This window comes from Xyrauchen texanus, chromosome 48 (assembly GCF_025860055.1).
Source record: "Xyrauchen texanus isolate HMW12.3.18 chromosome 48, RBS_HiC_50CHRs, whole genome shotgun sequence".
Taxonomy (NCBI): domain Eukaryota; kingdom Metazoa; phylum Chordata; class Actinopteri; order Cypriniformes; family Catostomidae; genus Xyrauchen; species Xyrauchen texanus.
In genome coordinates, this window is record NC_068323.1 from 743784 (window position 1) to 757406 (window position 13623).

The 13623-nt window shown below is 38.6% G+C and overlaps 1 protein-coding gene across 1 annotated transcript in view; it reads right to left on the minus strand.

The window, feature by feature from the left end:
• Window positions 1-287: 287 nt before the first annotated feature.
• LOC127639975 (SLAM family member 9-like) overlaps window positions 288-13623 on the minus strand; it is a 42730-nt gene continuing 29394 nt past the window's right edge. The window contains exons 3-4 of the mRNA XM_052122339.1: window positions 1822-2097; window positions 288-1363 (exon numbers count right to left, since the gene is read on the minus strand). Of these exons, the coding sequence (XP_051978299.1) occupies window positions 1185-1363; window positions 1822-2097 (455 nt within the window). The 3' untranslated portion in view covers window positions 288-1184. The remainder of the gene's footprint in view (window positions 1364-1821; window positions 2098-13623) is intronic.

The window sequence follows — 13623 nt, forward strand, 5'->3', positions numbered from 1 at the left end:
CTGAACCCGAGCAAATTATTGATGGCTAAAAAATCATTTAATTGTGCAAGCACCGTCTTCTCTAATATTTTTGACATAAAGGATAATTTTGATATAGGTCTAAAGCTGTTCATATCAGATGAATCAAGGTTTGCTTTCTTAAGAAGAGGCTGAATAACAGCATACTTGAAGCAGTTGGGAACAATACCAGTGGTCAGGCTACTGTTAATAATCGATAACACGCTTGGACCAATTGATTCCACCACCTCCTTACAAACAAAGTGGATGGAATAACATCACACGTAGAACCAGTAGGCTTCATATGTGCAATTATATGTTTGAGTTGAGACAGGGACACAGGTACAAAACAGGTCAACAGATTTTGCAGAACAGGATAGGTAACAGGATCATTACTAGCAGGTAAGATCTGTGAGCGTATACCAGAAATTTTAACAGTAAAAAATGTTAAAAACTGTTCACGTGTCCACCGAAGGGGAGATGGGTGTAAGGGCAACTGGATGAAGAAATGATGTAATGGTAGAAAAGAGAACTTTAGCATTATGACAGTTCTTTGAAATGATATTAGAAAAATAGCTTGATCTGGCTAATTTAACTGCTCTTTGAAATTTAATTAAACAGTCTCTCAAAATTTCATAGGACACTTGTAGTTTATCTTTAAGCCACTTTCGCTCAGCCTTCCTGCACTCCTGCCTAAGAGCACGGGTATTACTATTCAACCAGGGCTGAGCCTTGACTTTTTTCTTCCTAATTTTTAATGGAGCCACAATGTAGCAGTAGAGGGAGTGATAAAACGAGATACGACAGCAACAGGGGCATCATTAGCTAAAAACTGTTGAAAACTTGATCTCTGTCGTTTCATCATTCTTACTCCTCTGGAGTTGGAGGGGAGAGTTTGGAGAGAGTTTGGAGGATGTTTGGAGAGTGTCTGGAGAGTGTCTGGAGGATGTTTGGAGAGTGTCTGGAGAGTGTCTGGAGGATGTTTGGAGAGTGTCTGGAGGATGTTTGGAGAGTGTCTGGAGAGTGTCTGGAGGATGTTTGGAGAGTGTCTGGAGGATGTCTGGTGGATGTCTGGTGGATATTTGGAGATGGAAGAGGAAATTGCTGACATACTCTGAATGGATCCAGATGTTAAAGAATGTCTCCCTCTAGCGTCCTGATGATTGAATATCTTATTCATCTGTTATTTACTTGAGTGATGATGTCTGCTCTCTTGTCTTCTGTCCAACACTTTTAGATCTGATGTCATAAACCAGCACAACAACAGCAGCCACGCCCACCAGACCAGAGACGACCAATCGGATCACAGCTTCAGTGAAACCACAGCCACAACCAAGGAGGTAGTCTTTTATTAGCCATGAGAAATCTGTTCAGAAGACTCTGTTAGTTGCTCAGGGACATGTTTAACAAACTATCAGCTTAGAGAAAAATGCATTATTATGTGTTATCACTGGGGTTTAACCTACACTGCAGCCAAAAGATTGGAATAATGTGGCACAACATTGACGGCACCCAGTTTGATGAGCTGCTCGTGTCGCCGGAAGTCGCTGTGCTCTCATTGAAAATGAATGGGATGATGTCGCTGGAGGTGTGAACGCAGCTTAAGACTTTTAAGGACCTGCGGAAACCTTGTTTCCATAAGAGCACAAATGTACATTATTCCAAACTTTTGGCCACCAGTGTATAAATAAATAAATATATTTTAATTTTTCACAATCATTTTTATTCAGAGCATGAAACAGATTCACTGAACATGAAATGAGTGATCGACATGATGATGAATGAATCTACAGTAAATAAACATTAATATCAGCGCTGATGTACCTGAACACGGCTGACAGACTTCAGTAATGTTGAGATGTTTAGTCTGATTTCTGATGGGATTGTTGACCACACAGCTGTAAGAATCATCGACACACTCCAGATGTAGAGAGAGACTTCTGTTGAGATCAGACACACTGATGGAGGACAATAAACTGTTTCCTTTGTACCAGGAGAGAGTCACCTGTGTCACATTCACCACTGAACACACCAACACACATTTAGAGCTTGAAGAATATTGAGAAGAGTCTCTGATGATCACAGGAACCGGCAGACGAGCTGGAAAATATGAGAAATATACACACACACATTGATCTCCATTAATCTAATTTGTGGACTGATTTATTTTCAGTGTTTATTATGACGGTGATTAATATGTCAAAAAAAAAAAACATTCCACTAAAACATTTGAGTTATAAACTTTAGACAAGGATATCTATATTTGTAACACTCTGAAGCTGTCACTATGTTTTAGTAGATGTGATGTTATACACAAACCAGACACTAGAGGGCGACATACAAGTTTAGAGTAGTAGAAGCATATAGAAATAAAGAGGTGTAGAAGAAGAGAGAGGTGAGGAAACAAAGGTAATCCATGTTCTCCTGAAATCATATGTTGAAGAATATAAATTCTCATGGTCAAACTTAAGTTGGGATTTATTTATGTATTTAGTATCTTGAGGAATAGTGTTATACTGTATATGGACATTACATGGGACTATATCTGAAGATGTGCTGCGTCTGCCCCTACTTATATTGTTTAAGATGTCAGCCACCTCCATGTGATTGTGAATAATCATATTCTTCCCATACAAGACTCCTGAAAAACACTGACTGTATCATCTGAAAACACTCATATTGAACAAGATGTGAATTGTAACAAAAATAAACATGTATAAAAACTGAAAGAGTTTATTCAGTGATTTTACTGTATGGTAAATAATGACATGTCCCCTTTATTTCTGAAAAGTATATGAACGTGAGAACGGTTATAATTAAATATATATATATATATATATTTAACATCTGATAATTTTCATCTCATCAATCGATTCTGATCATTTCACTTTTATCAGCAGTTGTAAACACTGGTTATATGTAATCTTTCTGCTCAACGTCACTGTTAACTACATTTCCATGTTGCTAAAACCAGTTGTTGCTGTCAAAAATAAAGTTGGTTGATTGAATAATGCAATAAACACAAAATATAATTTTAAAGTAGAATTGTTACAAATTATTCTTTACAGTATATAAGATATCCTAAAGAATGAGGATTAATGTCAAACTGAAGTTGAACTGATAATCCATTGGTGTAATTACATTTAAAGTGAACATTTGCCCTATATTATAGTAACTCAATATTTGATTTATTATATTTATGTTCCTTTTCATTGTGTTGGATGTTGGTAATATTAGTTCCGCTTTCACTTGTTTCCGCGGGGAGTGTAATAAGTGCGACACGCTCTCTCGTGAGAGGGAAACAAATAAAGGAGAATGAAGAGAAGTTTCTGGACTCTGCAGGTGTTTCTGTTAATGCTGTTTGCTCAACAATCATTTAATAAAGATGTTTGAATTATACTCATCTTGTATTCTGTGTTATTATTATGATATCTGTGTCTTGAGGAGACTGAGATGCTGCTACCGCAGATAATAATAATAAACGCTTCACGCAGGATGCGCCAGTTTAGTGTAAATAAAGCGTTTAGTGCACGTAAACAAACGGAACCGAACTCACTTCTGTTACTGTAAGCATGAGAGAGAGAGTTGTGGAGCACAGAACCGCTCTGAAAACACTGTAATAATGCTCTAATTTAATATAGACCGGACAGAGCAGCACAAATACACTTTGAAGGGAACAGAATATTTATTCATGTAACCGAGCGTTCGCGTGGAGTTCGCCTAGATACTTAGAAATAAGAAAATAACAAACGAATGCGGCCAGAGTTTTAATCCGTGCTTCTCTCTTTATTAACTTACACACCAGTAGTGGAAGAAACCGGACATAAGCGCAACAGAACAACCAGCCCCTGTGCGCATGCCCACTCACCATTTACGGCAAGCCCCGAGGGGATAATGTACTGCACACACACACATACACCATAGAGTGTACACTCAATGCAACAACAATTAACTAAATCCAAAATTAAGTCTGTTACATTTATTTAATTAAATCGCAGTCTTCATATCGCAGTTTCGATTTTATTTTGATTAATTGTGCAGCCCTAGCGGCTTCTCTTTCTCACTGACCTCCACTAGCGTTCAGATGAGAGTCTCTAACTCATTAATCTTCTCCGTCAGCCTGACTAATTCCTTACATTTATCACATGTGAATCCCTCACTGCTGACGGAAGAAGCTATAGTAAACATGTGACATGCAATGCAGGAATGCCATGACTTACCGCAAATTGTTTGTTGTTGTTTGTTCTTGATAAACGGTGCTTTGAGCTCGATGCAATAATCCGTGTAACACAGATGAGAAAAACGTGTGCATGATGGAAAATGTCCGCAGTTTAATTGTGATCAAATAGAAATCTGATGCAGGTGGAATATGTGCGCAGTTGAATCGCGATAAGAGAATAATACGATGTGAAGGATTAAAGACTGAAAACAGATATTTAAGTGATGCTAAAACTAGCAGGCTACAAACACAGACTCGAGCTAGGCGCCAGCAGCAACAGGTAAAATACACACAGATGAAACAGGAGAAAAGAGGAAAAACCTGAAACATGGTAAAATAATAAAGGATAAAACGATGAACGTAAGAGAATAAGAATAAACAATGCTAAACAAACACTCGTGCCTCATATTACTCCAGTATATCATGTTATAGAACATGTGATGATGCAGCAGATGCTTTTGTGACACAGAAATGATGAACATAAGTCATTTATCAAACAAGAGCAACAACATCTGCAGTTTTACACCGATACGATCTGAGAATAGATTTAATCAAGAAGAAATTACAGACATCAAATGTAGAAAAGTAAATATAGAGGAAAGAAACGTTGTTTTATAGTTATTATACTGTCAGATAAATGACATAATACACGATCATTAGAAAGAAAATAATAATCTGACTGAATCTATTAATATCATTTCAAATATATGAATCAGTCTGAAATATCTTTATAGATTCTGTAAATGATTATTAATATAATGATGAAGACAGACGACACTGTAACACTCACCATAAACTGTGACACTGAATGTCTTTGTTGTATCTTTATTTCCTGTAATGATGATTAGTTGATAAAGTCCAGTGTGTTCAGTTGTGATGTCTGTGATGGTGAGATCTCCAGTCTGATGGTTCAGATGCAGTCGACCTCTGAATCTCCCACCAAGAACATCATCATATGTAGAGAAGACTCCGATCGATCTCTTGATTTTAGCGATGACAATGTGTTCAGGTCTAATGCTCCAGTCGATCTCATCACCATCTTGTATTTGAGTAAGATCAGTGTGTAAAGTGACAGAATCTCCCTCCATCACTGACACTGACTTCACTTTATCTGGATCAACATCAAACACACCTGCACAACAAACAATGTGAACTTTTATTTTGATCTTTGAAACACGTTTTGCACACATTAAATGAGGAATAACTTGTAGTCAATGAAGTGTTGAAACAGATTCATGAAAACTGATAAATGAATAAGATGTTCAATAGTTCTCCACTGAAATAACAGCAAATACAAACAGAAATATTTGTGTAATGATACTGACTGAAAGTAAAATGAGTCTGATGATATGATGTCTTCAAAACGTTACATTTAATACAATCATTTATTGATGATATAAAGTGTTATTTACACAGATCAACTGAATATTTCTCAGAAAAACAGCAAACAATGATGTTGATAGTCCTTTACAATAAACTGTCAATAAATAAGAAAGAAAGTTGACTTACCGACCACATGCCACAAGAACAAACACAATAAAAGCCATGTGTGAAACATTATTCATTGAAATAACTCAACACAAGTCTGAAATCACCAGATATTTCAACTAAACTATCTTGAGTGACGACAACTGGAGGAGGGGAGAGTTTATAAAGTTCTGTCAAGAGAGAGAGAGAGAGAGAGAGAGAGGGAGAGAGAGAGAGAGAGAGACACAGAGAGAGAGACAGTGAGAGTTTTGAGTTTTAAAACACTTTATTAAAAAAAAACTGTTATTTCAAGGCCAAACAAGAAAACAAACAAAAAACACTACATGATTTTAACTACCTTAATTCACGTATAAAAAATAACTCATTTAGTACGGAACACATACCAACATCACGACACCATTCAATCTCAAAACCATTGATTGCATTCATCATTTTGTAATAATTAAAATCAACAAGAATTCTTGATTTAAACATATTCTTAAGAACTGATACAAGTTGTTGTGCATTCCTCTGTTCTATTTCATTCCTTCTGGAGATATAAATCGCTAATTTAGCTTGACCAACAATAAAATTCATTAACTGACACTTATATTTCTGTAGTCTACTATACTTAAAGCCAAGTATAAAACATTGCTTTGTAAAACAAATCCCTAATAAAGAAAATAAAAATTCTAAAAGATCAAAAAGAGGAGAAAGTCTGTCACAATTCATAAAACAATGGAATATTGTTTCTCTCTCTGAACAGAAAGGACAATAATCATTTACAGTGGGATTCAGTTTCGATCACAAAAGCGTTAACAGCGATTGCACCATGTAAGATCCTCCACTGGAGATCTCCTGCTCTTTTAGTCAATGGTGGTTTGTATAGTACTCTCCACTCTGGTTTCATTTCCTCCATCATTCCCAGCTTGTCTCTCCATACTGTGTCAACTCTGTCTTTTAACGTATGTTTATTTATTATCTTCACCATACATCTGTATATCACCTTTCCTTTAACTGTACAAAAATCAACATTTTCATTTTTATTCAAACACAACAGTGGGCTGTTATATGAGGTGTTTTCAAGATCAGGTGTAATTCTGATGTCTGGAAAAAAGTCATTAGCGTCAGGGGAAATGTCACCCATACTGTATCTCCCGAGTAAAGTTCTTTCCTTGGGGTTTAATTTCAAGTCCAGTTTGTTCAGAAACTTTCTGACAAATCTCACTGATCTTATGTCCAGATGTATAGCAACAGTTTCTGCATTTTTTAGTTCAGGTCCTGCTTTGTCAATGATATCTTTCAATTGTAGTAATTTCTTTGACACAAGCAAGTCTTTTAGCCCTGGAAAGTCATCTCCTGACACATCAAGGCGACTCCCAAACACCACAGGTTCCTCAAGCAACCAGAAAAGAGATGTAGCTGACTCTGTCCATTTCATTTGTCATTTTTATGCATTTGGCAGACGCTTTTATCCAAAGCGACTTACAGTGCACTTATTACAGGGACAATCCCCCCGGAGCAACCTGGAGTTAAGTGCCTTGCTCAAGGGCCCAACAGTGGCATCTTGGTGGTGCTGGGGCTTGAACCCCTGACCTTCTGGTCTGTAACCCTGAGCCTCAACCACTGAGCCACCACTGCCAACATTTATTTTTAAAAAGTTTCCACGCTTTAAAAAGACTTTTGTAAAAAGGTAGTCCAGTCAAATTCAGAAGAGTATTATCCGTTAAGAAAAGAGCAGCATGAAGTCCCATTTCATTCACTCCACCTAAAATAGTTTGTGCTAATGGTCTCCACACTAAATTCTGAGGTCCCATCAATAGACGCTGAATGAACTGTAGCCGATAAGTCGCTCCTCTGCTGACGAGATTTACCAAGCCTTGACCTCCTTCATCCCTTGGCAGGAAAAGAACACTTTGGGGTGTCCAGTGCAAATTGTCCCAGAAGAAATTAACCATTTCTCCTTGAAGCTTAGGCAAAAGTCCAACAGGAGGATCAACACAAGCAAGTTTATGCCATAACGAGGACCCCACCAGATTGTTAATTATAAGCGTACGACCTCGATACGACATTTTGGGAAGTAGCCATTTCCATTTCTGTAAAAGCCCTTTGACTTTTTCTAACATACAATCCCAATTCTTTTGAACAAAATCCTCATTACCTAAGAAAATACCAAGATATTTAAATCAGTCTTTCTTCCAGATTAAACCTGCAGGTAAACTGGGAGTTTCTCTACTCCAATTACCCATTAAAAGGGCCTCACTTTTTCCCCAGTTAACTTTTGCAGAAGAAATCATTTTAAAACGGTTAACAATAATCTCTAATTTTTCAATATCATCAGCACTAGATATAAAAACAACTACATCGTCAGCATAAGCAGAAAGGTGCAACGTGACATTACAGTGTGGAATAGTAAAACCACTCAGCTCAGTTCTTAACTTATGAAGCAGAGGTTCAATGGCCAGTGACTATAGCATTCCCGACATGGCACATCCCTGTCTAACTCCCTTTGAATTTCAAAAGGAGCACTCAAACCACCATTGACTTTGAGTATACTCTCAATGTCACGATACATGGCCTCAATCATATTTATAAAACTCTGACTAAAACCGAAAGCTTCTAAAACATCTCTCAAATATGCATGTTCTACACGGTCAAAGGCTTTTTCCTGGTCCAACGAAATTAGACCACCATTAACACCAAATAACCTTGAAACCTCTAGAACATCTCTGACCAATGATATGTTGTCAGAGATTGACCTATTGGGTATACAATAATTCTGATCGCAATGTATAACTTGACTCAGAACTTGACTTAACCTTGTAGCTAGAGCCTTTGACACAATTTTATAATCTGTACATAAAAGAGAAATCGGTCTCCAGTTACTTATGTTTTGGAGATCTCCCTTCTTAGGCAACAAAGTAATAACAGCTCTTCTACAACTTAACGGTAACAATCCTTTATTCAAACTGTCAATAAAAACCAAAAAGAAATCTTCACCAATCACTGGCCATAAAATTTTGTAAAAATCAACAGGAATCCCGTCAATGCCAGGAGTCTTTCCATTTTCCATACTCATCATAGCAGTGTATAATTCACTTTGTGACAGAGATTGTTCAAGCATAGAATTGGACTCTTCATCAATCTTCGTAAGATCATTAAGAAAAGTGAAGTCATCATCTTCTCTTTGAGACAATTCACATTTGTACAGGTTTGAGTAGAAAACAACAGCATGTTTGCGTATTTCACTAGGCTCAGTAAGCTCTTTCCCTGTATCAGAGCGTAATGAATGAATGATGCGACTTTGGCCATTCTTTCTTTCTAAATTGAAAAAAATTTAGATGGTGCATCCATTTGTGAAATGTTTTGAAAACGGAACGGATTAACGCTCCTTGAGCTTTCATACCCAATAAGTCTGCAAGCAATTCTTTTTTGGATTTGCTGCTTTCAAAACAATCACCATCACCTGTAGAAGCTGTACTCAAAAGTTCTATGATTTCATTTTCTAGCTTTTTCATTGACTGAGCCATTTCTTTAGTGACATTAAGAGCATACTCTTGACACAACTGTTTAATGTGGACCTTTCCACAATCCCACCATTGTTGCAAAGAAGTATAAAACTGTTTTTGTTTCTTAAAATTTTCCCAAAACAAATTAAAAATTCCAATAAACTTTTTATTATTTAAAAGAGATGTATTAAAATGCCAATAAGCACTCTTTACATGCACAGAATTAATAAACATATTACAGACAACAGAACAGTGATCTGAAAAACCAACTGGAATTATTTTACATTCTCTAACAAGATTTGCTTGATAATTAAACACATAAAACCTATCCAGCCTTGCCATAGAAATGAGATTATCTCTACAATGTGCCCAAGTATATTGTCTGTGGTTGTGATGCACATTCCTCCAAACATCACATAAATCAAAAGCTCTTATCAATTGTGTGAGAGCTTTATGTGAGGCAATATGTGGCTCTAAGTGATTCCTGTCCAATTTATCATTTTCAGTACAGTTAAAATCTCCACCAAGGAACAATAATTCATCTGGGTTTAAATCTTTCATAACAACACTAATTACATCAAAAAAAGCTATTCTTTCAGCCCCTTTTGTGGGAGCATAAATATTAAAAAAATTCATTATAGTGTTTTCAAACTTGGCTTTAACTTTTAAAAAACGGCCTTTAACTATTTCTTCTATTTCATAAGAAATTGGTAATGACTTCTTTGAAAACAGAACAGCTACTCCTCCACTAATAGAAGACATATGACTCAAAATAATTTGCCCATCCCATTCTTTTTTCCAGTCTACCTCATTTTTTAAGTCACTAAGTGATTCTTGAACAAAGGTAACATCAAAATGTTTTTGTTTTATAAATTGAAACAAACACATTCTCTTCTGACTGTCTCTAGCAACATTTATATTAAGGGTTCCGATTTTAAAATCTCTCATAAAAAATGATGTTTTAAAAAGACATGGGCTTAAGTCATTAAAAGAAACAGTCAGCAAGGCTAATATTTCTACCAGAAAAAATAAGTTACAGCATATCTTGTTTTTCATCATTAAGGCTTTGCTTTCTCAGTTTACTCACAATTTTTCTGAGACGGTAAACTTCTTTATCTACAAAAGCTCCTTCTTTCATTAGAATTTTTGCATCATTAATAAAAGTTGAGCGATCAGGGAAGTAATCTTCAAACTGAACTCCAGGTAGACCTTTTGTTTCTTTCAAAAATTTGCTAATTTCCTCAACTTTATGAACTATTGTCTGATTTTCATTTTCAGTTTGCGATGAAAGATAACAATCAGAAATATTGGAATCCGTGGAATCACTGTCATTATCGGAGACTAAGCTTTCAGCCTCAGTTTTGTCTTTTTTACTTGTTTAATGTCTTTGCTCTGATAGACTTTTTTCCTTTTAATAGGGACTTTGAAGATTGATTCTGTTTCCATCTCCAATTCACCAACACCCTCACTGACCTGTTTATCAGTAGGTGTCATTTCATCTCTAGTTACAGTGATATCACTGCTTAGATTACCCGTCTCATAAACCATGAGACCAGGTACAGAGAAACCACCCGCAGTAACCTCAGCCATAGTGGGTTTATTCCCAACCGACCCACCAGCACCTGACTCGACAGCAGCAGGAGCCACAACATCCTCTGTGACAGACACAGCTTCAGCAACATTACTCTGAGAGTTTGTCTGTACAGTCGCATTTTCATCCGCTTTATCAGGACACGCACGTATAAGATGGCCAATTTTGCCACAGCCAAAGCATTTCATTATGCTTTCAGACGTTGCATAAACAGTGTAGCTAAAATCCTCGACTTTAACATTAAAAGACAGGTTCAGCTCGTCAGCATTGTTTTTCAGAATCATGTAGACCTGTCTCCGAAAAGATACTACATGTTTCAGCAAGGGTGATTTACAGCTAAGGGCGATTTTCCAAAAGGGAGAGACTATCTTACCAAAGGCAGACAATGCTTTAGCGATACTTGCATCAGAAACAAAAGGAGGAACATTTGACAAAACAATCTTTCTGGAAGGACTACTAAGAGGAAGTACAAGTAAGAGTATCATTAGTGTAGTATCATTAATCACGACTCCCTTTTGAACAGCCTCATTAGCTTTTTCCATCGTGTTTAAAAATAGAACAATCGCGTTGTTCATTTTAGAAGCAGAAACAGCGTTGCAACCAACTACATTGCCAACCGCTAAAGCACATTCCTCTACACTGCATTTACACAAAATCTTAATCCCATGACGCCGAGTTAGCCCATCACTACTCGTAACACCTGAAGCAGCCATGCTTCCCGGCAAAAAAAAGACGCCGGGAGCACTCCCACAACTTTCTCTAAAGAAAACTGCTCTTTTACACCAAATAACACACAAAAAACACAAACAAACAAACAAACTACAGAAAAAGTTAGAAATCACACTCAAACTCACCACACGCTTCTCACTCGCTCCGCAATCGCTCGCACATGCGCACAGAGAGAGAGAGAGATAGAGAGAGAGTTAGTGAGAGAAAGAGGAAGAGAGTGAGAGAGAAGAATTACTAATACTACTAATACTAATGCATGCTGGGCCGAACAAGGCAGATACCCCCTTATTATACATATTGAAAAACGATCCCTCAAATTTTGGACACACCTAAATTCAAGTTCCCCAAACACACTGCAACATGAAGCCCTTAAAACCCAAGAGCTGAAGCCTAAAACCAGAAAACTCACAAACCCACTAACAACTAACAAACACCAGTTTCAGACCAGCACTGCTGAACTAAACCAGATCAGAATAAACCAAATCAGAAAAGAAAGCAAAAATTTATATTTGGACCGTTGGGAAAATTAAAGTAAAAACCAAAACAAACTGGAATGTTATCGGGCCCTAAACAGAACATATAATCTGGCAGAATATCTGCACACTATAAGAGATCCAAAACAGATAACATAACCAACAACAAGCAAATATAAACATGTATTATTATTAAGAGTAAATTTCATTTACATATAAACATTAAACTGTCTGTTAAAAGTTGAGGCCCAGTGGGATGGAAAATAACACGTTGAGAATGAAATGAGAAGATAAAGTGACCACAGTCACACTCGCTGTCTCAGAAATAAATGTGTGAACTTCAGACACGTCAGTTCTTCATTTTACTCCACATCCAGATCTACGTTTGATCTTTATCTCTCTCATGATCTACTGCAGCTCATTTTTAATGGATATTTAAGTTCAGGAGTTTCCTGACACGTGGATCTGACAGATATTCTCATGTTTGGACTTTTATCAGATTTCTAATCTTCATCCTACAGCGGTCAAAACTAGATTCAGAACCGTGTCTTCAGTTCACAGCAGTTCATGGCTCTTTGGTTCCTACAAACCACAATCAAACATGCCAGTTTAACCACAGCTGCTTTCAGTCAACTGACTCAACACATGAGAAGATCCATCAAGACAACCACTGATGAGTTCAACACAACCATCTTAATGGTTCACATGCATAAAACTGTTTTAAATGCACAAATGTATCAAGTAATCTATTGTTTTAACACTGTTCCTGGATGCGGTAGAGTGCTCTCCGCTTCAGACGGCCACAGGCGTTGTCTCGTGTGTCTGGGCAGCAATCACACTGAGGCTGCATTTGTGGATGGTTCATGCTCTCACTGCGGGGATGGCAGCGGTGCAGCTCGCCGGGTATGCCCCTCGGACCACCCGCCCCGGCACACTCGTTGACTCACGCCCATGCTCGAGGTAACAGCGGCTCGCCTCACAGCCAGTCTATCCTCTTGAGCTCGAAGTGGATGAGCTCGCCGCTGCATCGAAGGTCGCGGCATCTGACGCTGAGGACTCCCCTGAGCTGCCGACTTCGGGCCAGCACGCCCAGGCTGAGGCTGATGTGCAGATGACCGACATGCTTTCCCGGGCCGCCGCTAGCGTGGGGGTTGGATTGGAACCCTCCATCCTCCCCACAGCCATCGCGGTTGGATGACTGGTTTCTGGGGTCCGGCGCCGCTCACAGCCTCGCCCCCACCCCCACCCCCCCCAGTCCCATTTTTCCTGGAGGTGCATGATGAGCTGACGTCATCGTGGAGAGCACCTCTCTTCACTCGTCACAACACCACTCGCTCATCCGCTCTCGCTACCCTCGACAGCGGAGCGGCCCACAGGTACACGCCGATTCCCCAGGTGGATAGGGTGGTTGCTCCACTTATGCCCGGGAAGCCCTACCACCCTCCAAGCCCTGTGCTCCCCTCCAAGCCTTGTAGGACAACATCCTCGCTCACTGCGAAGGCCTACAGCGCCGCCGGACTTGCCGCTTCCGCCCTGCACGGCATGGCCCTCCTGCAAGCCCACCAGGCCAAGGCGCTCAGAGATCTGCAAGGGGGTAGCCCTGATCCCGATGTGCTGCAGGAACTGCGCTCAGCGACC